Here is a 24,802-nt window from a genome sequence, read left to right on the forward strand (position 1 = left end):
GGAGACTTGGCTGGCCAGTCACCAGAGGAAGAGGGGCCCGGCAGCACGCCAGCATCCACCCACCTGTGGGTATCAGTCAGGCTCCTGGGGAAAGCCAGAGGACGTATTCGAATGGGTACTTGAGGAAAGGGGCTGTTCACAGAAGTGTGGACAGAGTTAAGGGAACCAGTGAGAGATGAGGAATGCTCTGGAGCAGCAAGAGGGGGAACTGTTCTCTCCCTGGGTCTAGAGGGACAGGAAAGGTGTCCGCAGACCCCAAAGACAGCTGCGGGTGTAGAGGAGGATCATCAGGAGCTGCAGTCATCAGTAGAAAGATGTGGCCACTGCCAAACCAGCAAGGAAGAATCTGAGCAAATAACCACCTCTCCTCTCTCTCCCACCTCCTGTGACATCCCCCACTGTCTGAATTCCACTAGGGCCAGAGAGCAAGGCATGCTGGTGATGCAGTCCAAGAGGGAGCGGGCAGAGAGGAGCCAGTGGGTATGGAGGCGAAACAGAGAAACAGAGAATTCCAGCTCACTCTGCGGGATGTCTGGGTCTGATAGAAACATGGCAGCAGTTTTAGTATTATTATTATTATTATCATCATCATCATCATTATTACTATTATTTTGAGCTAGAGTTTCACTCTTGTTGCCCAGGCTGAAGTGCAGTAGCATGATCTCGGCTCACTGCCAACTTCTGCCTCCCGGGTTCAAGAGATCCTCCTGCCTCAGCCTCCCGAGTAGCTGGGATTAGAAGCACATGCCACAACGCCTTGCTAATTTTTGTATTTTTGGTAGAGAACAGGTTTCACCATGTTGGCCAGGCTGGTCTTGAACTCCTGACCTCAGGTGATCCGCCCGCCTTGGCCTCCCAAAGGGCTGGGATTACAGGTGTGAGCCACTGTGCCTGGCCTGCAGCAGCTTAATTTTACAGTGTCCCTTTTCTCCTTCTGGAAACTATATGGAGCAACAACAAGACTGAGGAGGAGGAGGAGGAAGAAAAAGCCCATCATCAACACACACATCAAACTCAACTTCAGAGAAATTAGGAAGCTGGGAAGCCACGTAAACCCAAAAGCAGGTGACACCAGCAGAACCAACACAGGAGGCCAGGGAAGTGCAGAAGAACAGGGCATGGGGGGTGACCCTGGGGGGATCTTCATTGTTGCCAGCAACACACACTCCCAGGAGGAGAGGACCCTCAGAGTGAGAACGGAGAGCTGTGGAAGTGAAGAATGAAGGAGCAGGTGCTGCCCGGGGAAGTCCAGGGATGCAGAATCTGAGAGCATCCCTTCCCAAGAGAGGTGGGAACACTTGGGAAGGCAGGGCTGATCCCTGGAGGCTGCATCTGTGAAAGGGGCTGGCAGTAGAAACTTCCTGAAGCCGAGTGGGTTCTGAGAGGCAGGGGGGCAGCGCTATAGAGGTGAGGCTGACGCTTCTGTGCAGGAAGGGCAGGCTCCTGAGGAAGGGAGCCCTGAATGCTCTCCACTAGATTCCCAGGGAATTCCCCCACTCCCTCCACAGGGACCTCACCCTGACATCTGGGAAATGCCATTCATATTGGAACTTCCGACACACTGCCGTGAATGTGAGGGTTTCGTGACTGATGGGGTAGGTTTCTCTCTTCCAACTCAATAGTATAATTTCCATTTATTCCTCCCCCAGCCTCCCTGAACTTTCACCTCTTAGATACCCACAGTACGGTGATCAGAACAAGGAAATCCACATTCTCATATTTAACTATATTAAAATTATTTCATAAAATAACCAATTTTATTAATTTAATTAAATACATTTAAATAATGTTTAAATATATTTAAATTATTTAACTAATTTAAAATGAACATATTAGCTAATGAACTAAAGTCTTTATTGGAGTTTCACCACTTTTTCCACTAATGTCTTTTTTCTGTTCCCAAATGCCACCCATCACAGGGCATTTAGTTATTTCGTAGTCTCTTGCCATTTTGTAGGACTGCAGTGACAGTTCCTCAGTTTTTCCTTATCTTTCATAACCATGACACTTTGAACTAGTACTGATCAGTATTTGTCAAATGTTCCTCGATTTGGGTTTGTCTGATGTATTTCCATGATTGGACTGAAGTTATGCACTTTTGGCCATTATAGTACAAAAATGATGTGGAATCCTTCCCCGTGCATTCCATCAGAGTTATGGCACTGATAGTTCTTCTTACTGATGATGTTGAACCTGTTCATTTGGTTCAGGTTTCTGCTTGAACAGGGACCTGGGAGGCAGAGCCTGCAGTGAGCCAAGATCACATGATTGCACTCCAGCCTGGGCTACAGAGAGAGACTCCACCTCAAAAAAAAAAAAAAAAAAAAAAAAGATACATTTTCTGTTATTTGGGTAGTATATTTACTCATACTAGCTCACTAACTAAACAGAGCTGCAGATCAGTTCTTATTCCAGCACATTCTTTTTACAACACTTAAGATGACTAAATGTAACATGAAATGGGGAAGGTTTTAAAAAAGATGCCTTTGACTTCAGCATGAAACAGATACAAGTGGATGATGAAAATACAACCTCAATAAAAGCGCCACTTACCGTAAATGAGTATAATTGTTCATCAAATATGCTCAAAGATCCATCTGCATCTCTATAAAATAAGAGTGTGCATTACTTCAAAAACTGTTAATATCTTAGTATAATACCTGTTCAGTAAAATAATGCCTCCTGTGTGCTTTGGTGTTTACCAAAGCAGTTTTTACAAAATATTCTCCTGGATCCTGACTTGCAGAGGGTTTCCTGACTTCTTCTTTCTCAGCATTTCATGTCCTGTGCTGTGAAGTCTTTTATATGATAACCAGTCAGAAATGCCCATAAGTATTGACTCTCCCTAACAGGCGATGGCAATAAACCAAATGTATTTTCACTCTTCTAACCACACATTGAAACACAAGAATGTTTTACAAAGTAGTAGTGATGAACTTTAATAAATGTAAACATGATTCAGATTTTCTAGCTTCCTTTCTCTTTAGTTCTCTGTAGTATAGTCTCATGATGTATTTATGTATTTTCTGTTGTTTGAATTAAAAACTCATCTGCCTTTTTAAGAGGCCAGTCTTTGATGAACTTTAAACTTTGTAAAAACTAACGCATTGTGCCTGTGTGATAAACCAGTGGTTCTCCAAATGTGCTCTGTGGACCTCTCAGGATCCCCAAGACCCTTTCCAGAAGGCCTAAGAGGCCAACTGTTCTTTTTTTTTGAGACCGAGTTTCACTCTTGTTGCCCAGGCCGGATTGCAATGGCGTGATCTTGGCTCATAGCAATCTTTGCCTCCCAGGTTCAAGTGATCTTCCTACCTCAGCCTCCCGAGTAGCTGGAATTACAGGTGCCCACCACCACACCTGGCTAAATTTTGTAGTTTTAGTAGAGATATGGTTTCACCATGTTGGCCAGGCTGGTACTGAACTCCTGACCTCAGGTGATCCACTTACCTCGGCCTCCCAAAGTGCTGGGATTACAGGCCTGAGCCACTGTGCCTAGCCAACACTGTTCTGATTCATATGAATTAAACCTGAGAAAGCTGATTAAAAATTTTAAAAATTTGTAAAAGTAATACAACGTCATTGCCTACTTTTTCGTTGACACTTGCCATGATTGTATAAAAGTAAAAATGGGTAAAACTGCTGGTTTCTCAGCATAAATCAAGGCAGTGGTACCAATTACATTAGTCACTCTATTCTTTACTATCCCCTGCAGTTTAAAAAGGTAGCCTGAATTACTTAAGAATGTCTTTGATGAAGCAGTAAAAATTAATGTTATTAAATCTTGACATGTCTCCTTAATATTCTGAATAAGTGAAAAGTTAACAAGAAGCGCTTCTGCTGACTGCAGTATGGTTGTTGTTGTTTTTTAGTTTTTCTTTTTTTTTTTTAAATAATTCGTGATTTAATTGTGAACTGAACAACCAATTTTTTCACAGAACATCATTTTTATTTACAAGTACAACTGGGCCAGCGCAGTGGCTCATGCCTGTAAAATCCCAGCACTTTGGGAGGCCAAAGCTGGCAGATGGCTTGAGCTCCTTCAGCAGTTCAAGACCAGCCTAGGCAACATAATGAAACCCTGTCTCTACTACAAATACAAGAAAATTAGCCTGGCGTGGTGCCACACATCTGTGGTCCCAGCTACACAGGAGTCTGAGGTGAGAGGATTGCTTGAGCTGAGATCATGCCAAAGCACTCCAGCCAAGTGACACGGTGAGACTCAGTCTAAAAAAAGAAGTACAACTATCATTCTCAATAATAAATGAAGTGAGAAGTTGTCCCTTCAAGGAGAATAAGTATTTGTTCCCAATGATAAAATGTAAGCTTTCCTGAGGACTTTGAAAAACTTCTTCCTGCTACTGTAGGCTTGACAGCTTTTCAATACTTAAAGGTGTTTTAAAGTAAGATTGGTGGTTAAACTAAAAGTGATTTTTGACATAATAAAACATAAACCAATATATTCCAAGTAACTAATGCATAACATTATAAATGCAAGTATGGGAGGAAAGATCCACTTAATGTGCAACAAAGATCAATGAGTATTGATGGAATACATTTATTAATATGTAAAATGCCACTGTAACTAATTTAAGAAACTAGCACTTGTGAAGTTTTGATTTAATATTAAAGAATACCCACAACTGTCTGAAAACTTTAAAATACACCTTTTACCAACTACATATTTGCGTGAGGTTAGGTCATCTTACTGATTCTTTTTTTCTTTTTTTGAGACAGAGTCTCCCTCTGTCACCCAGGCTGGAGTGCAATGGCGAGATCTCAGCTCACTGCAACCTCCGCCTTCCAGGTTCAAGTGATTCTCCGGTCTCAGCCTCCCAAGTAGCTGGGACTACAGGCATGCACCACCACGCCCAGTCATTTTTTGTACTTTCAGAAGAGGCGGGTTTCACCATGTTAGTGGGGCTGCTCTCAAACTCCTGACCTCGGCCTCCCAAAGTGCTGGGATTACAGGTGTGAACCACTGCGCCCAGCCATCTTATTGCTTTTTTTTTTTTTATTTGAGACGGAGTCTTGCTCTGTCACCCAGGCTGGAGTGCAGTGATGCAATCTCAGCTCACTGCAAACTCCACCTCCCAGGTTCAAGCTGTTCTCCTGCCTCAGCCTCCAGAATAGCTGGGACTACAGTGCGTGCCACCACGCTTGGCTAAGTTTTTGTATTTTTAGTAGAGATGGGGTTTCACCATGTTACCCAGGATGGTCTCCATCTCCTGACCTTGTGATCTGCCCGCCTCGGCCTCCCAAAGTGCTGGGATTACAGCATGAGCCACTGTGCCCGGTCTCTTATTGCTTTTTAAAAGCAAATTGCAAAGAAAGATCTAGAGAATCCAGTTGTCTCCTATTAAGCTCAACATGAGAGACTTCAAATAATATAAATACATGACACACTTTTTACTCAACTTTTTATTGTAGAAAAGTTATTTTTCAGTGAAAAATTCTGTTAAAAATATTGTTCTCAAGGAATATTTTCTGGTATTACAGCCTGGGTCATGGGTTACTACTGACATCTAGTTGTAGTGGCCATGAAAGCTGCTAAACTCTCTGCAATGCACAGGACAGTCCTCACAACAAAGCGCTATCTAGCTCATAATATCAACAGTGGTAAGGCTGTGAAATCTAAACTAAAAATAGAGTTTGAAAAAAAATCTCAATTTTCTATTTCTACCACAGTCAATATCAATATAATCAACATAAAAACATACTCTTTGAGATGCTCAATCATTTAAGAATTAAGAGTCTTAAGGAACAAAGAAAACACAAATAATTTGCTTCGATATTTTAGCAGGCACAATACAGCTTATGATGTCTAGAGCTGTGACCTAACACTGAGCTTGATATCTTGCAAAGTAATTAGCTAGAATAACAAGACAGGTTTCTAAAAAGCTCACCTTTGCATGATATCATGATGTATCTCCAAGGTCACTCTGTGGAAGGAAAAACAATTCATAACAATAGATGTTATCATTTGTTAGGTCTGAAGACATTTTTTAAAAGGGGGGCAGAGGAAACTCTCCTAGCGGCCCTGAAATTCAGATCTTCTAGTTTGGAACAGTACCATAAGGGCACTTTGTTTTCATTTCTTAGTTTTTCACAAAAACATGAGAACCAAAATGTGAGGCAATATGCTGTTAAGAAGACGTGTTTCTGTTGATGATTATAATATATAATAACAGATTTCCCTGTTATATGCTCTTCTACCCACAAAACCTTTCATCCCTTGTGATTTATTTTATGCGTTTATTTATTTTTTGGCCCAGAGTCTCACTCTGTTGCTCAGACTGGAGTGCAGTAGTGCGATCTTGGCTCACCACAACCTCCATCTCCCAGGTTCAAGCGATTCTCATGCCTCAGCCTCTCAAGTAGCTGGGACTACAGCTTTGCACCACTATGCCCAGGTAACTTTTTTGTTTTGTTTTGTTTTTGGGATGGAGTTTCACTCTTGTTGCCCAAGCTTGAGTGCAATGGTGCGATCTTGGCTCACCACAACCTCTGCCTCCCAGATGCAAGCCATTCTCCTGCCTCAGCCTCCCGAGTAGCTGGGATTACAGGCATGAGCCACCACACCCAGCTAATTTTGTAGAATGAGGTTCAAAACAACTGAGAGAAGGCAAATCTCAATTTTAGTTAATAGGTCTACACAATATTAGTACTTTTTAAAAAGCCTGTAACATTAGCATGTAAGATGGATATGTCTATAGTGCTTCAAGTAGTTTTCATCTCTGAAATAATTTCACAATCACGGAATTTAAAGTTACATGTTGGAAAGGAACAATGACCTTACATGACATTTAATTCAACACTCATTTTACAGATCAGGGAAACAAACCTTAAAACTGACTTGCCCAAGGTCCCACCAAGTAGGAGCAGTTTCTCGTCCTAAACTCTAAACCGTGGCTCTCAAACTTTGCTGCACATTAAAATCACAAGAAGCTTTAATAACGGCCTCATTTTCAACATGAGACATTTTAATGTAATGAGTGTTGGGTATGACTCTGGGCATCAAGGTCGTTGGTAAAAGTTTCCCAGGTGATTTCAATGCGCAGCAAAGTTTGGAATGATTGAGCTGGGGTGAAAATCAGAACCTTCTGGGATGCCTTTCTTCACATAAAGATGCCGCACATCCATCCCAGTTTTCCTAAAAGGCTTCTCAATGCCTAGAGATAGAGGGAAAGTGGAGATGGGAAGATACATGTATTTGCAGACCTGTATTTTGAACAAAAACCTTGCATAAGTGATCTCAGTGAGTTCCACCTATCCTACTGACAACACTGCACTACTGACTCGTGATAATTTCAGAATCTTTTCTTGAAGCCAATTTGTCCTATTAATTTGCTCAATAAACCTTTATTTCACCAATAGTTAATATACCAAATAATTATTTCTCAAACTTGCTGATGGCAAATTAAAACTTACTTTACTTTCAAAAGTAGACTTCCAAAAAGTAGAATAAGGAGGAAAAAAGCATGAAATTTGTTTGAGCAAGATTAATCTTCAAAGCTACTTTTGAATTGTATGCTAACACATCAAAATCTTTTGAACTCAAAGAAGCCAGGGACTCTAGTCGAAGTAGTTTTTGTGTATGTGTGCTCAAAGATTTGAGAGATTCGGCTGACTACAGACGTTTAGTGATTACTCAATAGGTCCCAAAGCTCAGGACTTGAGACAGAGTTTGAGTTCAGTTTTTGCTGAAACACAATTTCATCACAACTATTTTTAAAAGGGAGAGAGGAAAGTGACATTATTATGAGTGTAAACTTGCCATTTTTAATTGAAGTAAAAGTTACTGACAATTGAATTAGCTAAAAAGGCTAGTGCATCTGAAACAAAATTGTTTATAAGCTAGTTATGTTATGTTTACAGAATGAAAAGTAAAAGTAAAGATAAAGACATTAATATTCTAAATTAGTATTTTCCAAACTGTGTTCTAAAAATCAACACTCATAACCCAAGGAGATGATAATAATGTACACTGGAAAACCCTTCTGGAGCTGGTGCTGGTGTTGGTTGTTGTTCCTTTCAAAATAAACTTCATCTCAGGGTGCTCTCAAAGCGCATCTTTGTGGCCCACGAGGTGCTCGTGCACAATGGGAGAAATTCAAATGCAGATACACTGTGGTGTCAGAAGAGGAAAAGCTGTTCCTTCTTCCAAGGCTACTGTCCAAAGTAGTACACACTGATGTAGGCCTATAATGCACTGAACAACTAAGTTTTCATGAAAAACATTCAATAAAGGGAACCTATCCTTCTCACTGCATTCAACATTGTCGTAAGGCATATAGGCATCAAAAAAATACACTTTTTCTGGGACTATTTCTTTGCTAACTGATTTTTCCTTCCACCATGACATGTAAGATTAAAAGAGAAATTGATACTTAATATATACTTAATATATAGAATCTGGATGTCAATATATAGTTGACTCCAATTTCTCAAACTGATTGCTGAAGAGGAAAAACAAATGACTGAAATAATTTTAGAATAAAGGAATCCATCCCTCGGCAGTATAGTTGTACTCACGATATTATTGTCATTGTAAGATCAGGCTGGCTGGCTGTGCTGTCATCAAGGAATATTGTTGAACATGAGCTGTATTGTTGACTGAAACGCACAGTAGATACCTGAAGGGGAAGGGAAGTGTAAGTTAAACTTATCAAATAGTATTTTTTCTTGGTTAAAATGTCAAATGACAAAGCACTAAGGTATTTCTTACACTCCATGAACTGCCTGAGTGCGGTATTATGTGCACTCTACAGACATTGGAGACTCTTAACTTCCAGAGATGATGTTTAAGATACGGGTCATAAAATGCTGTCCTTAAGATGGTACCTGTCATCAAACCTAACAAGGATTTTATGAATTCCCTTTAAAAATCATGAGAAAAGTTTAAAATAAGATTTCACTGTTTTTTTCTACAGCAATATAAAGCAGCCAAGAATTTCTATTTCTATGATTAATTTACTATGATAAAATGTAATGTATTAAATAATACTGGTACAAGAGCATTTTACTGCAGTGACTACAAGACTAATCCATTTACTAAATTACTCATCCTAAATGTATTATTTCAGGCGATATTGTGACAAAACAAGTGTTTCAGATTCAGAAGCTCTGTGTGCCAGAGGGCTGCTAGGCCACCAACAAGCGAGGAAGCCATAGGTTTCTCTAGTCCTATTTTCTTATGTGGAGGATAAAAACAGTATCACTTAAATATTCTCTCACACCCTGAAAACAGATGACAACTTAAAACATCTTTTGCTTCATGTTTAAATAAGATTGCCATGACATGCCTCAAATGAGACTCAGAGAATACTTTTCATTCATTTCAAAACCTTATCAATTTCATTCTACAAATCATCTGACCTGCACCTAGCCATTTTCGTGCTCTACTCCTGCTCTCTGCCTAGAATACTCCTTTTCTCTTTCCTTGCTTCAGCAAGCTTGACTCCATCTACCCTCTTGGATCTCTTTGTCGGCAGCCACACCAAAAAATGTTTTTTCTACACTAGTCGAATTCACAAGACACTAATTGTTGCAGACTATTCCCCTCATGAGAAAGTATGCCTCTCCATAAGAGCAAGGGAGGGCCCTTACTCTTCCTACCTCCGGCTGCTGAGCATAGAATTTTGAATAAATCCAAAACTTTGACAAGTGTTTGACAATTCAGTTATAATTTGGAAGATAAGTCTTACTACATTTAATTACAGCAAAAACACTACTAACAGTTTACTGTTTATAGGTATTATTTAAGGTAGTCACAAAATGAAAACAAATAATCTAAAGTCAGTCAGCATAAATCAGAGTATGAAATTTTATGATCTTTAACAAGAAATGGAAGGGGTTACTTAGTAGTTTTAAGGTTTAATAACAAAAACTAGAAAATAATCCTACCTAGTAATTTGGTAAGTCAAAACCAAAGCCTTAACATCAAAGGTCCAGGACCCATTGGATGCCGATGCCCACCCACTGACTTCTTCCACTGTACCTGCTGCCTCTCATTTTAACCCATTAAAAATATTAAAGTTGTTTTCCTTGTAGAGGTCTTCATCTCCTTGGTTAGGTCTATTCCTAAGTATTTTATTTTATTTATTTTATTTTTGCAGCTATCATAAAAGGGGTTGAGTTCTTGGTTTGATTCTAAGGTTGGTCCCTGTTGGGGTATAACAGAGCTACTGATTTGTGTACATTAATTTTGTCTCCTGAAACTTTCCTGAATTCATTTATCAGTTCTAGGAGCTTTTTGGAGGAGTCTTTAGGGTTTCCTAGGCATATAATCATGTCATCAGCAACACAACAGTTTAACTTCCTCTTTACCGATTCGGATGCCTTTTATTGCTTTCTCTCGTGTGATTGCTCTGGCTAGGCCTTCCAGTACTATGCTGAATAGAAGTGGTGAGAGTGGGCATCCTTGTCTTGTTCCGGTTCTCAGGGGGAATGCTTTCAACTTTTCCCCATTCAGTATTATGTTGGTTGTGGGTTATTACATTGAGGTATGATCCGTGTACGCCGATTTTGCTGAGGGTTTTAATTACAAAAGGATGCTGCATTCTGTCAGATGCTTTTTCTGTGTTTACTGAGATGATCATGTGATTTTTTTTTGTTTTTAATTCTGTTTATGTGGTGTATCACATTTATTGACTTGTGTATGTTAATCCATCCCTGCATCCCTGGTATGAAACCCATGTGATCATGGTGGATTATCTTTTCTTTGAGATGGAGTCTTGCTCTGTCACCCAGGCTGGAGTGCAGTGGGGTGATCTTGGCTTACTGCAACCTCTGCCTCCCAGGTTCAAGTAATTATCCTGCCTCAGCCTCCTGAGTAGCTGGGACTATAGGCATGCGTCACCACACCCAGCCAATTTTTGTATTTTTAGTAGAGACAGGGTTTCACCTTGTTGGCCAGGCTGGTCTTGAACTCCTGACCTGGTGATCAGCCTGCTTTGGCCTCCCAAAGTGCTGGGATCATAGGCGTGAGCCACCGTGCCCAGCTGAATTAACTTTTTGATACACCATTGGGAACTACAAAACATTGCTGAATGAAATCGTGGACACAAACAAATGGAAAAGACATCCCATGCTCATGAATGGGTAGAATGAATATTGTGAAAATGACCATACTGCCAAAAGCAATCTAAAAATTCAATGTAATTTCCATCAAAATACCACCATCCTTCTTCACAGAACTAGAAAAAACAATCCTAAAATTCATATGGGACCAAACAAGAACCTGCATAGCCAAAACAAAACTAAGCAAAAACAAATCTGGAGGCATCACATTACTTATTTCACACTATACTAGAAGGCCATAGTCACCAAAATAGCATGGCAGTGGTACAAAAATAGGCACATACACCAATGGAACAGAACAGAAAACCCAGAAATAAACTCAAATACCTATAGCCAACTGATTTTCAACAAAGCCAACTAAAACACAAGGTGAAGAAAGTAAACCTTATTCAACAAATGGTGCTGGGATAATTGGCAAGCCACATGAGGAGAATGAAACTGGATCCTCAATTCTCACCTTACACAAAAATCAACTCAAGATGGATCAAGGACGTACATCTATGACCTGAAATCATAAAAATTCTAGAAGATTACATTGGAAAACCCCATCTAGACATGGGCTTAGGCAAAGACTTCATGACCAAGAACAGAAAAGCAAATGCAACAAAAACAAACAGGTGAGACTTAACTAAAGAGCTTAAACGGACAACCCACAGAGTGGGAGGAAATCTTCACAGTCTACATATCTGACAAACAGCTATTATCCAGAATCTATGAGGAACTCAAACAAATTACAACTACAAAATATGGAACCAGCCCAAATGCCCATCAATCAAGGAGTGGATAAAGAAACTGTGATATACATACACATATATTTTTGAGGAATACCACTCAGCCATAATAGGGAATAAATTAATGGCATTCCCAGCAACCTGGATGAAAGTAAAGACTATTATTCCAAGTGAAGTAACTCAGCATGGAAAACCAAACATCGTATGTTCTCATCCATATATGGGAGCTAAGCTATGAGGATGCAAAGCCATAAGAATGATACGATGGACTTTGAGGACTCAGGGGAAAGGCTGGGAGGAGGGTGAGGGATAAAAGACTACAAACTGGGTTCAGTGGATACCGCTCAGATGATGGGTGCACCAAAATCTCACAAATATCACTAAAGAACTTAGTCATGTAACCAAATACCACCTGTTCCCCCAAAACCCAATGGAATACATAAATAAATAAAGTACAGCATTTTTCTCAGCAAACATAAATAAAATAAAACAAAGCTAAAGTTCACATTTTTTGCTCTCCTTTTGGGCAGGACAAATTTTAGATACGCTTTTAAAGAATTAATAACTTTTTTCCTTTTTCTGAGACAGGGTCTCCCTTTGTTGCCCAGGCTGGAGTGCAGTGGTACAATTACAGTTAACTGCAGCCTCAAACTCCTGAGCTCAAGTGATCCTCTGCCTCAGCCTCCTGAGTAGGTAAAACGAAAGGCACATGCCACCAGGCCTGGCTAAAGGCTAATTATTTAACCTTTGTGTAGATGTGAGGTCTTGTTATGTTGACCAGGCTAAAAATGAACAAATCTTAATTAACTTAAATATTTCTAACACTTTGGGCCTTCACAAAAACAGCTGTATCTCTGTTGTGAAGTAAAGGGAAGTATATGGCAGTGGATAAAGTTTGAATGAAAATATTAAACAAGGCCTTGGGAGAAAAATGCAATATGCTTATTATACATACATTAATTTAAAAAATTCTCTGGATTAATATCATTAATTATACTCAAATTAGACTTTGATTTAAGCACAGGTCCTAAATTTGGATTAAATATAATAGATTGACCACAAATTTATTTCCCCTCCCTCCGCAAGTCTCATTAGTCATAAAATAAAGGTTACACCCATGACCAGAAGAGAAGGTTGACAGAGATAATTTTTAATAAATGCTGAGACATAAAAAGTAGATAAAGGACTGGTAAATAACACGGAAGCGCAACTTTGGTGCCTACAGAAAGTGACTGGAATGAAGTGAGCCAGTTTGTCTTGCAGAACTAAAGGCAGGCTGTGAACTTACAGGCAAATGGCACTTTGGAAAGTAGGGTAAGATGTAAAACAAAAGCCAGCAAGGTCAGCTGAAAATCTCTAACCAGAGTCCCAAGTCCACCTGTCTTTCCATCTGACAAGAAACTTAGATGTGTGTTCTCTGGATATATCAAACCCGAGAATTTCTGTCTCAGAGATACCACGGCTTAAACCTGAGATATAAAGAAAACTGTATACCAAAAATGGAACTCCAACTTCCTTCGCTAACTGTGCTTTTGGAAAGCAAATGGCCATGCTTTTACTTCCCAGGCAGAAAATTGGGAGATCCTTCTCAGAAGAAACTGAAATGTCTCGAATAAAGATCCCCCGATAATACACTGAGGTCCTCCAAATGAAAAGCTAGCTTGGCTTCCAAAACCTCACAGTGAGTGCTATCAGTTAACAGAAGTCCTGCTTCCAAATAAAGCAGGCCAGGGCCCACCACACATTGGAGGGAAGCCTCCAACAAAAGAGATCAAAACAGCAGAAAAAAGGAATTCATGGGAGCAGTCAAAACCAGGAGCAAAACTTAACAAAAAAAATCTTAAAACACTCTCAAAAATATAAAATTCAATAGAAACAGTAGAGGATAAAGTCACAGAATATCCCAGAACTAGAATAAAAGGATACACTGAAAAAAATAGAAGGGAAAAAATTAAGAACCAATGCAGGTGTACTGGTCTAGCGTCTGAATAACAAGACTATCAGTAAAAAAGTAACAGAGAAAATTTAAAAAAAAATTCTCAAGAAGAGATAGTCTCAGGTTTAGTAGCCTCAATAAAATGAAAAGATCCCCACCAAGCTGTTATTATAAAATTTCAGAACCTCAGAGAGAGAGAGAAGATGCTAAAAAGCTTCCACAGCTACCTAAAACCTGGGTGTAAACAGTGTATCACACACTGGCAATAGATTCAAGAACAACACTGTGATGACAGCACAACTGCAAAATGTCTTCAGAACCATAAAATTTAGATTCAACCTAGACGTGGTCCTTTCTATCAAAGAGGAGGGATTTTAAGAATGGCCAGCTTTCTAAACATCTCCACCCAGGAAAATGTGTTCAAGTACAACTAGAGAGGATTACTGGGCAGAAGGAAACACAGAATCTAGGACTCAGGTGATCCCACACAAGACAGCAGTTATGTGAGATCCCAAAAGACTTTAAGGAGATAGCACAGAAAAGCAGACATCGAGCATATCTAGGGAAAGCCACTCCATACTGAGCTAGGATGACAAAAAGCCAAAGAAAGTTGCTCCTCCAACACACACAGAAAAGGAACAGATGTGTTTCCGCAGACAGAAAGTATCTTTGAAAGGCATGTGACAAATGCTACAACACTTGGGGGAAAACAGCTATTAGAAAATAAGCAAAGGAATATAGTCAGAAAATTAGCTTCATGCTAAAAAATAATGGATGTGAAAGCAAACAGACCACCCAGAGGCTCCTTACTATATTTGGATGGATAAAGTAACATTGGCTAGGAAAAAAGAGAAGATCCAGGAGAATTGCAGAAGTGCTCAGATTTCAGAACTGTTTCAGAGACAGGATGAAGGACACGTAATGCGGAGGCACAGTGAAAACACCACATGACTTAGCAGTGAATAATGTTTGCAGAGTCACAATCATGTAAATATTACTGATTTAATGAAAAAGTGTGCTACTATTGGAAGAAACAGAGGGAGGAACATAAGACCATGGTGTAGCGAGGAAGGTATGCTTTCACCTGCTGTGATAGACAGTCAGTAGACTCTACTGGCAATTAACTTAGCTCTTCTATTTTTGTTATTGCATTAAAAATAAGATTAAATATTTCAGGCAGATTTTTTTTTTTTTTTTTTTTAAACAGAGTTTCACTCTCTCACCCAGGCTTGAGTGCAGTGGTGTGATCTCGGCTCACTGCAACCTCCACCTCCTGGGTTCAAGTGATTTTCCTGCCTCAGCCTCCTGAGTAGCTGAGATTCCAGGCATGAGCCACCACCCCCGGCTAATCTCGTATTTTTAGTAGAGATAGAATTTCACCATGTTGGTCAGGGCTGTTTCCAACTCCTGACCTCAGATGATCCACTCGCCTCGGCCTCCTAAAGTGCTGGGATTACAGGCATGAGCCAGGATGCCCAGCCTTAAGGCAGATGTTTTTACCACAACCAGACTATTGAAATTCAACTTAAATATCAGAAATCCTTAAAAGGACACACTAAGCTAAAGACTTTCCTGGATACATTTAATACTTAGGAAAATAGAAGAGTTTTAGAAAATCCACAGAAAGGGGTCCATGCTATCGTCATTGGGTCCACATTGTAATTTAAAGCAATCATGAGAGACACACTTTTATGTCAAACTATCAATTTCTTAACTATTTGACTGTTTACTTACGTGGTTTATACAGCTGCTTCTTCTTATTTCTATAACTAAGAATAAAAAACAACAACTGGTCACTTCTGATACAAATGCCATAAAATAAAAGTAGTTCTTAACATCTTACTGATTACTCCTATGTAAAATGAGACAAAATTCCATTTAAAAAATTATTTTCAATAATTTATAACTTATCTGGCACGATTAATTTCATAAAGTTTCTATTATATACAAATGAAAGTTTCTATTTCATAAAGTTTATATTACATAAAAATGAAAAAATCCTCATGTACAAAAGAAAAGGGCAAAAAAATTAGGCCAGATGAAAAATTTAGCTAATAAAAAAGTTTAACTGTTGCATATATGAGCCATGATCCATTAGTATTCTCTCATTCTGCATTTACACATAGCTTACTTTAATTATCAGAAGCTAATTATCAGAGCTAACAGCTCTAAGAACTACTTCCTGACCAGGCACCTATCTCTAGATGCAACAGAATCCCTGTAAGCATCTTGAAACACACGTAGTGGTTACCTACTAATATGTCACTAAGAGCAAAACAAAACATGGGTCTTTACACAACTGGAAAGTAATCTCATGTTAACATGTGACCCTTAATGTTGAAGAGAGGGCCTAGTGGGAGGTGTTTGGGTAATGGTGGTGGATTCCCTATAAATGGATTGGTCCCATTCCCATGGTAATAAGCAAATTCTCATTATGGTAGTTTAAAAGAGTGTGGTACCAGCCAGGTGCGGTGGCTCAAGCCTGTATGTCCAGCACTTTGGGAGGCTGAAGCGGGTAGACCACCTGAGGTCAGGAGTTTGAGACTCCTGGTCAACATGGTAAAACCCCATCGCTACCAAAAATACAAAAACTAGCCAGGCGTTGTGGCGCCCGCCTATAGTCCCACCTACTCAGGAGGCTAAGGCAGGAGACTTGCTTGAACCTGGGAGGTGGAGGTTGTAGTGAGCCGAGATCACGCCATTGCACTCCAGCCTGGGCAACGGCGAGAGACTCCATAAAAAAAAGAAAAAGAAAAAAAAAAAAAAGAGTGTGCTACCTTCTCCCTCCCCTCTCTCCTCCCTCTTTCACCATGCGGAACCACTTGCTTCCCCTTTGCCCTCTATCATGATTGTAAGCTTGCTGAGGCCTTCACCAGCGGCAGATGTTGAAGCCATGTTTGTACAGCCTGAAGATCTATGAGCCGATTAAACCTCTTTTTGTTATAAATTATCCAGACTTAGGTATCTCTTTACAGTAATGTAAAAAAAGAACACAAATTCTAACCAGAAATAACTGATTCAAAATTGGCAAAGTCTACCCAAACTATAAAAACAAAGGTTAGAAACTCCCATATTTTACTGTGCTGCATTACTTCACATATTATTATAGAACCCTCACTTGTATTCTTGCTGTTTAAGTCAACTGGAAAACTTGGCTGTGTATGGTTTTTTAGCAAATAAATGAGGATTTAGCATAATATTAAGGAAAATAAGCAGGAGTAGGGCATGTTTAAATTGACATTACATCAAATGAAAAGGTTAAAAACTTAAAAGTTTTGAGTAGCATGAACTTGGATGTGGTAAATGAATGTGGTCAGAGGACTGTGTGAGAGGAGGCCCAAATCACAGATTCAATCCCCGATGATAAACAGCTAAGTTTTTAATTTGTTTAAAAGAAAACCAAGCTGAAGCCTAAGTTCTATCATTCATCTTTAAAATGTACTCTTTGGAGCAAGGGAAAAGGGACCAAGAATTATGAATAAAGAGAAATCCATGACTCCTCCATCACGTGACAAATTAATTGTGTTGATAAAAAGATGGCAAAATGTATAAACAAAAAGTTTACATGTTTTCACTAAAATGATAACAACTAAAGGAAAGTGTATCACACATTCAAATAAGACAAGCGAATATGTGAAAAGTTGAAAAATTTAAACCAATATGAGTTTTTCTAAATACTTCCTATAATACACCTGATCAAACAAGAGTTTATACTGTTTCTCTTGGTGGAAAAAACAACGTTGTCTCACCATCTGTTTGAGAGTTCCTCTGGAATATTGTGGTTGCCTCTGGATTGGCAGGAGGGTTAAACTCCAAAGCTATATGTATAGAGGGAGAAAAGAAAAAAAGAGGTAATCATCTACAAAAATTTATCAATTCATTTATTCAACTACTGCATTTAGGCTATTTCACTACATCTACGTCTATTCTTATCCATTGAAATGAATGTATAGACATAAGATAGAGCCAGGCAAGATGGCACATGCTTGTAGTCCCAGCTACTCAGGAGGCTGAGATGGGAAAATCACTTGAACCGAGGTCAGGAATTTGAGGCCAGCATGAGTAACATAGTGACACCCTCCTTTATTTAAAAAAAAAAATGAAGAGGTAAACGTTGGCTTTGAGTTGTATAAAATCAACTTTGCATAAAATAAATCAAGATGTCAGTAAGTTTTAAAAGACAGGTCTATTTTATAGGCAAAATATAAGATATATTCTAGAGGTTTTCTTTTTTCTTTTTTTTTTTTTTGAAACGGAGTCTCGCTCTGTGGCCCAGGCTGGAGTGCAGTGGCCGGATCTCAGCTCACTGCAAGCTCCGCCTCCCAGGTTCACGCCATTCTCCTGCCTCAGCCTCCCGAGTAGCTGGGACCACAGGCGCTCGCCACCTCGCCTGGCTAGTTTTTTGTATTTTTTAGTAGAGACGGGGTTTCATCGTGTTAGACAGGATGGTCTCGATCTCCTGACCTTGTGATCCACCCGTCTCGGCCTCCCAAAGTGCTGGGATCACAGGCTTGAGCCACTGCGCCCGCCTAGAGATTTTCTTTTAATTTTTAAAAGTAAATTCAGCATATCTGTCACTTTCATGTCATTCTGAGGACACAGAACCTCAGTTTTGTTGAGCAGCTGTCTTCCACAGTCATGTGATATCTATAAGTCTTCATTTCTTCATTAGCAATACATAGGGAGAACATAAATAGGCCTTATTTGTATTGGAAAGGGCCAAGTGAGACATACATAAACTGTGTTGTAATCCTAAAGAATGACAATAAAGAGCCATTTTGGGGGCTCTCATCCAACACTACCCATCTACTAACTGGTGTGTAACATCACTCAGAGGCTTTCCTTACATCACCGAACAGCGTGTAAGTTTACACAAGTACTTACATGCTTTGTGCATAAAGGTATAATCAATTCATTCACATATTGGTTTATTCTAAAGCAATCCTTAAATATCGTGAAAAGAGAGGACTGTACTTACAAGTTACAAAGTCACACTCATCAGGTGTCATAATTATCCTACCTCTTAAAAAATTAAGAGCCCAACCAAAGTTTAAATAGAAGAGCTATTAAGACATTTCTTTTACAGCAATGAAATCTCTGGCATTTAAATGAAAAAAATAAGCCAACTGGATTTCACATCTTTATGATGCAATGTTTTCTATTTTGAAAATTTTAGTTTTTATTCAGGAATCATATTATTACCCAGAATTACTTTTACTTAGATTCATCTCTTTGCAAGATTTTAGAGGCAAACCAACTAATTGTTTTCTCTTTTCTACCGTTTCCATCCCCCGCCTCTCCCAGCAATGTAAAGACTTAAAAATCTCCAACTTTCTTCCTTTTTTTTTTTTTTTTTTTCTGTGAGACGGGGTCTGGGTCTGTCACCAAGGCTGGAGTGCATTGGCACGATCTCTGCTTACTGCAACCTCTGCCTCCTGGGTTCAAGCAATTCTCCTGCCTCAGCCTCATGAGTAGGCATGCACCACCACACCCAACTAATTTTTGTATTTTTTTAGTAGAGATGGGGTTTCACCATGTTGGCCAGGCTGGTCTCGAACTCCTGACTTCAGGTGATCCGCCCACCTCAGCCTCCCAAAGTGCTGGGATTGCAGGAGTGAGCCACCATACCCGGCCAAAACTCTGAGTTTCCTATCTTTCAACAAGATGATATTGTCAGGAGGGGAAAGGACAAAGGGGGAGCCACAGCAACAAACACTCTTACAGGGAAGGTCTGACATTTTTAACCTGCAATCTTTACATTACATATTAAAAGTCTACACTGACGTTCTATGTCTTGAAAGTTTTGACCATGAACCAATCCCCACCTCTCTTTTAGAATAAGGAAGTAAATAAAGTCTGTTAAGTCACCAGAATAAATCTGGAGACACATTTTGTGTTAAAGTAAGAATTTTAAAGTAATGAGAGCCTCATGCGTAAACTCCTTCGACAAACCACCCCCTACCCCTACACAACCATTTTTCTGCAGTCCTGGCCATGACGTTTCACACCTTTCACAATTATTTTAAGCACCCTCCTTTTATTTCCTCCTCCTCTGTTCAAATTACAGTTAGAAGAAACTAAGCAGCCTCTATTAAGGTGACTTAAAGCAGCCCATTAAGAATACCATATAGCCTTTCCCATGGCAGCCTCCATTCTGATTTGAAATAAGAAATCCCCAAATATCTGAATATGAATTGTCCTGAGATTTAGCTACTTTAACAAAGGAAACAATTAGGCACTTACCTGGTTCCTTCACTTACGTACCATCTGGATAGGTACAAAGAAAAAATAAGATGGCTGCTGGAAAGTCGGGATATTTGAGTTTTTATTGAGAAAAGGAAGAGAATAGTCCAAAAAAGCCTCAACAAAGTCCCACAGGATAATAAATAGAGCTACAGACAATGTTGTCTCACCATGTGTTTGACAGTTCCCATGGAATATTGTGCTTGCCTCTGGATTGGCAGGAGGGTTAAACTCCAAAGCTAAATGTATAGAGGGAAAAAAGAAAAAAAAGATGTAATCATTTACAAAAATTTATCAACTCGTTTATTTGACTGCTGCTTATTCAACAAGAAGAGCCATAAATAAATGGTCCCATGGCAGCCTGGGAGAATGAGACGAGAGAGCAAGAACTGGGCGATTGGGAGGGGAGGCGAAAAGAAACTGACTGGACTCGGTGGGGAAAGACTAAGGGGTGGGAATGCAAGGCAGAGCTAGCTTTTGTTCCTGGCCAGCCCTGGGAAAGCTGGCTACAGGCAGAAAGGAGCTCAAAGTGGGCAATGCCTCCCAGGGGACCTTGGGGACAGCAGCAGCCAGAGGCAAGCTGAGGGCAGATGGCACCCGTCACCTCCTTACCTTCAGGCATCTCCTGGTCATGGATGTGGTACATGTGGGGGTCCTCACCAACCTCAACAGTCACCTCAGCAGGATGCACAGCAGCAGCCATAGGCGCTCCTGCCATCCCGTCCCCAGCTGCTGCCTCATAGATGTCGGACTCAGAGGGACACACTGACCCCTGCGGCTGGTCGAACTCGGGGCTGTCCTTGGGGCACACACAACAGGTCAGTATGTTCCCCATGGGGCGTCTCTACTGTCTGCCACGACCTGTGCCTCTGCTCACAACTTTAGCCACGCACTCCTGCTGCCCTAGGCTGAGGCTATGCTGCACTTGCAGAGATGATCTTGCCCGCTGCTTGCCTGACTACTTCACGGCCCGGCCCTGGCCCGGGCTGGGGCTGTGGGCCAAGGCCCGTGCCCTGCTGAATCCCCTGAGCTGACTTGTCTGGGAGGGTGAAGACCTGCCGGCTTATTCAATAGGTTGTGAACCCAACAAGCGCTGAGAGACACAACTGCCTGAAGAGAGAACAGAGGGAGCTCCTCCTCCTTCTGTAGTCACCTACAGACTGAAGCCCACTGGCCCAGGTGGGAGACTAGGCATATGGCACACAATGCCGCACCCCACACTTCACAATGCCCTCCCTGACAGCTCACAGTGCCCCACCCTGGTTGCCGCCCCTCCCCAACAGCTCAGAATGCCCCTGCCTGGGCTGCCCCGCCCTGTGGCTTATGATGCTGCTGCTCTCCTGGCCCCTCCTGCAGTGCCAGTGGGACTAAGGTTTTCATTCATCACCAGCTTCCTGAGCTTTTTAGTCCTAAGAAAAGCACAGGGTAGTTCGTTACTTGAAGCCATCTTCCTCTATGAGTTCTACACAAAGCCTCAGTAGAGTGGGTCCCATTAGCAACCAAGTTGAACGACTTTTATTTGCTGTCTGAATGTAGATACACCTGAATTGCTGACTGTTTTTGTAACAAAACACTCCTCCCCTGTCTTCCAATGAGTGGTCATTTTTGTCTACAACTTGACCACAGCAATCCCTGGGGCCCTAGCTTACTCTCAATAAAGAGTTATGGCTGTGTGTCTTGAATGACACCTTAGGACCCATCCTGCCTCCACCTCCTTCTCCATAAAATAGAAACCTAACTTGTCCCTCCATGCTCTGAAATGCTGAAACTTACCAACTCCCCTTTCTCCCCGCTATTTCTTCCTTCCATGGCAGGGACTTTCAGATTTTCTTTCTTTTACTAACAAAGCACTAAGCATGATTTTGTCATACAAAATTGAGATTCATAAAGTGGGTTACCACCGTCCTAATTCAATAAAGATGAATACTCGACATGTGGCAAGCAGTGTGTGCCTGACAGTGTCCCCACTGTGCTATGCTCATTTAATCCTCAGAAACAATCTCATTTACAGATTTTACAGGAGTGGAGATGGAGAAGGTAAGTAACCTCCCCAAGGTCACATGACTGCTAAGGGTGGGGCACAATTTGATCCCAGGTAGTCTGAATTCCCCAATTCCTCAAGCATGGTTATCAGAAAGTATATTAGTTTGTTTTCACACTGATATAAAGAAATACCTGACGTTGGGTAATTTATAAAGGAAAGAGGTTTAAATGACTCACAGTTTCGCATGGCTGGGGAGGCCTTAGGAAACTTACAATCATGGCAGAAGGGAAACCAGGTCTGACTTACATGATGGCCACACAGAGAGTGTGAGCATGTGAAGGAGCAACTGTCAAACATGTATGAAACCATCAGATCTCAGCTGGGCATGTGGCTCACACCCGTAACCCTAGCACTTTGGGAGGCCAAGGCAGGTGGATCAATTAAGGTCAGAAGTTTGAGACCAGCCTAGCTAACGTAGTGACATCCCGTCTCTACTAGCAGTACAAAAATTAGCTAGGTGTGGTGGCATTTGCCTGTAATCCCATTTACTTGATAGGCTGAGGCAGGAGAATAGCTTGAACCCATGAGGATTATGGGGATTACAATTCATGATGAGATTTTGGTGGGGACATGACCAAACCATATCAGAAAGTAAAGGTAGAAGTCAAGCTTGGACGGGAAGTGATATTGTATATTACTATTTTTTTCTTTTTTTTTTTTTTTTCCGAGACGAAGTTTTGCTCTTGTTGCCCAATGAAATTGTTTTTCCGATTTCATTTTCAGATTGTGTCTTGCAGATGTATGGAAATACAATTGATAAATTATTCTGGCTATTAACCTTTTATGCTTCAACCTTGCTGAACACATTTTTTTTTTTTTTGAGACGGAGTTTTGCCCTTGTTGCTCAGGCTGGAGTGCAATGGCGTGATCTTTGCTCACCATAACCTCCACCTCCTGGGCTCAAGAGATTCTTCTGCCTCAGGCTCCCGAGTAGCTGGATTACAGGCATGCGTCGCCATGCCCGGCTAATTTTGTATTTTTGGTAGAGACGGGGTTTCTCCATGTTGGTCAGGCTGGTCTTGAACTCCCGACCTCAGGTGATCCATCTGCCTCAGTCTCCCAAAGTGCTGGGATTACAGGCTTGAGCCACCGCGCCCGGCCAAATTTGCTTATTTTTAAGCTTTTTGATGCTTTTCTGTTTTGTTTTGGTTTATTTCCTATTTATTAATACAAGTTCTTTAGGTATTTTGGATATTTGTTAAAAAGCTTTTCAATTTCTTCAATGGTTTCTTTGCTGTGAAGGTTTTCAGTCTGATATAATCCCATGTTTAGTTTTGCTTTTCATGTCTCCACTTTTGTGATTCAGTAAATTACTGTCAAGATCCATACCTAGAAACTTCTAGACAAAAACCTAAAAGAAAAGTTTTCTCATCTCAGGTTATTTTATTTTATTTATTTTATTTTATTTTCCGAGACAAGAGTCTTGCTCTGTTGCCCAGGCTGGAGTGCAGTGGTACGATCTCGGCTCACTGCAACCTGCGCCTCTGGAGTTCAAGCGATTCTCCTGCTTCAGCCTCCTTAGTAGCTGGGACTACAGGCATGCGCTACCACACCTGGCTAATTTTTGTATTTTTAGTAGAGACAGGGTTTTACCATGTTGGCCAGGATGGTCTCGACCTCCTGACCTTGTGATCCACCCGCCTCTGCTTCCCAAAGTACTGGGATTACAGTCGTGAGCCACCATGCTTGGCCACATTTAAATCTTTAATAAATTTTTATTTTAGTTTGGCAAACTATGCCCTCCCCCCAACCCACTGTCGGATTTTGCTAATAAAGTGTTATTGGAACACAACCATACTCATTCATTTACTTACTTTCTATTGCTGCTTTCACCCTACCTCCAATGTAACAGTTGAGTCATTATGACAGAGACCAGATGGCTCACAGAGCCTCAGATGTTTTCTGTCTGACCCTTTTATTTTATTTATTTTTTTGAGACAGAGTCTTGCTCTGTCACCTAGGCTGGAGTGCAGTCATACGATCTCAGCTCACTGCAACCTCTGTTTCTCGGCTTCAAGCGATGCGCCTGCCTTAGTCTCCCAAGGAGCTGGGATTACAGGCGCCTGCCACCACACCCAGCTAATTTTTGTATTTGTAGTAGAGACGAGGTTTCACCATGTTGGCCAGGTTGGTCTCGAACTCCTGACCTTGTGATCCACCCACCTTGGCCTCCCAAAGTGCTGGGATTACAGGCGTGAGCCACCATGCCTGGCCCCACCCCTTTACATAAACAGTTTGCTGACCATTGGTCTAAGGCATCCTGTTCCATTCTTTCCTTGTGGAAGTAGCAGAATGAATGTAGGTAATAGCAGGGGGAAGTGCTGAGGATGGAAATGTCAGCCTCTAGAGCAGCACTGCCCCATTGAACTCTGCGGGAATGAAAACGTTATCTGCATCGACAAAGGCTGTAGCCACCAGCCACCTGGATTGCTGATCCCATTCTAGTCTGTGCCTTTTGGTGCTCTGTCTCTTGCTGCTGACTATTCAGCCTGTCACCATGGCACAATCTTGTATGCAGCCCAGGTTGGTCTCAGCGATCCTGGAGCTACTGACTACTTCCTTGGGTACTGTAAGATCAGATGAGGAATTACTCATATCCAGAGTCAAGATTTTTTACAGCTCCCACAGGTCAACCATTTGCCCAAGTCTGCTATGAAAGTGACATGATCACAGACGAGGGCACTTGCTAGTTGCCCACTCCTTTCCCCTATTCATTTTATGCATCTTCCTTCTGTCCTTAGGTTATTTGCGCACATAGTTTCTTGCTCT

General features: G+C 40.9%; 1 protein-coding gene and 1 pseudogene across 2 annotated transcripts in view; one reads left to right on the forward strand and one right to left on the reverse strand.

Moving 5' to 3' along the window:
• The window catches only part of LOC111529800, a 712,005-nt pseudogene that overhangs the window by 213,975 nt on the left and 473,228 nt on the right, over nucleotides 1–24,802 (forward strand). The gene's annotated exons all lie outside the window — the stretch shown is intronic.
• LOC116418919 (arf-GAP with GTPase, ANK repeat and PH domain-containing protein 5-like) lies at nucleotides 1,884–21,172 on the reverse strand. The gene is made up of 8 exons (XM_031936205.1): nucleotides 20,602–21,172; nucleotides 20,160–20,228; nucleotides 17,496–17,564; nucleotides 15,481–15,515; nucleotides 8,533–8,633; nucleotides 5,904–5,939; nucleotides 2,554–2,605; nucleotides 1,884–2,304 (listed from the first exon to the last, which is right to left on the reverse strand). The coding sequence occupies exons 1-8, from the start codon at nucleotides 20,822–20,824 to the stop codon at nucleotides 2,176–2,178; spliced, it is 714 nt and encodes a 237-aa protein (XP_031792065.1). The 5' UTR covers nucleotides 20,825–21,172; the 3' UTR covers nucleotides 1,884–2,175.

This window comes from Piliocolobus tephrosceles, chromosome 9, assembly GCF_002776525.5.
Source record: "Piliocolobus tephrosceles isolate RC106 chromosome 9, ASM277652v3, whole genome shotgun sequence".
Lineage (NCBI taxonomy): Eukaryota > Metazoa > Chordata > Mammalia > Primates > Cercopithecidae > Piliocolobus > Piliocolobus tephrosceles.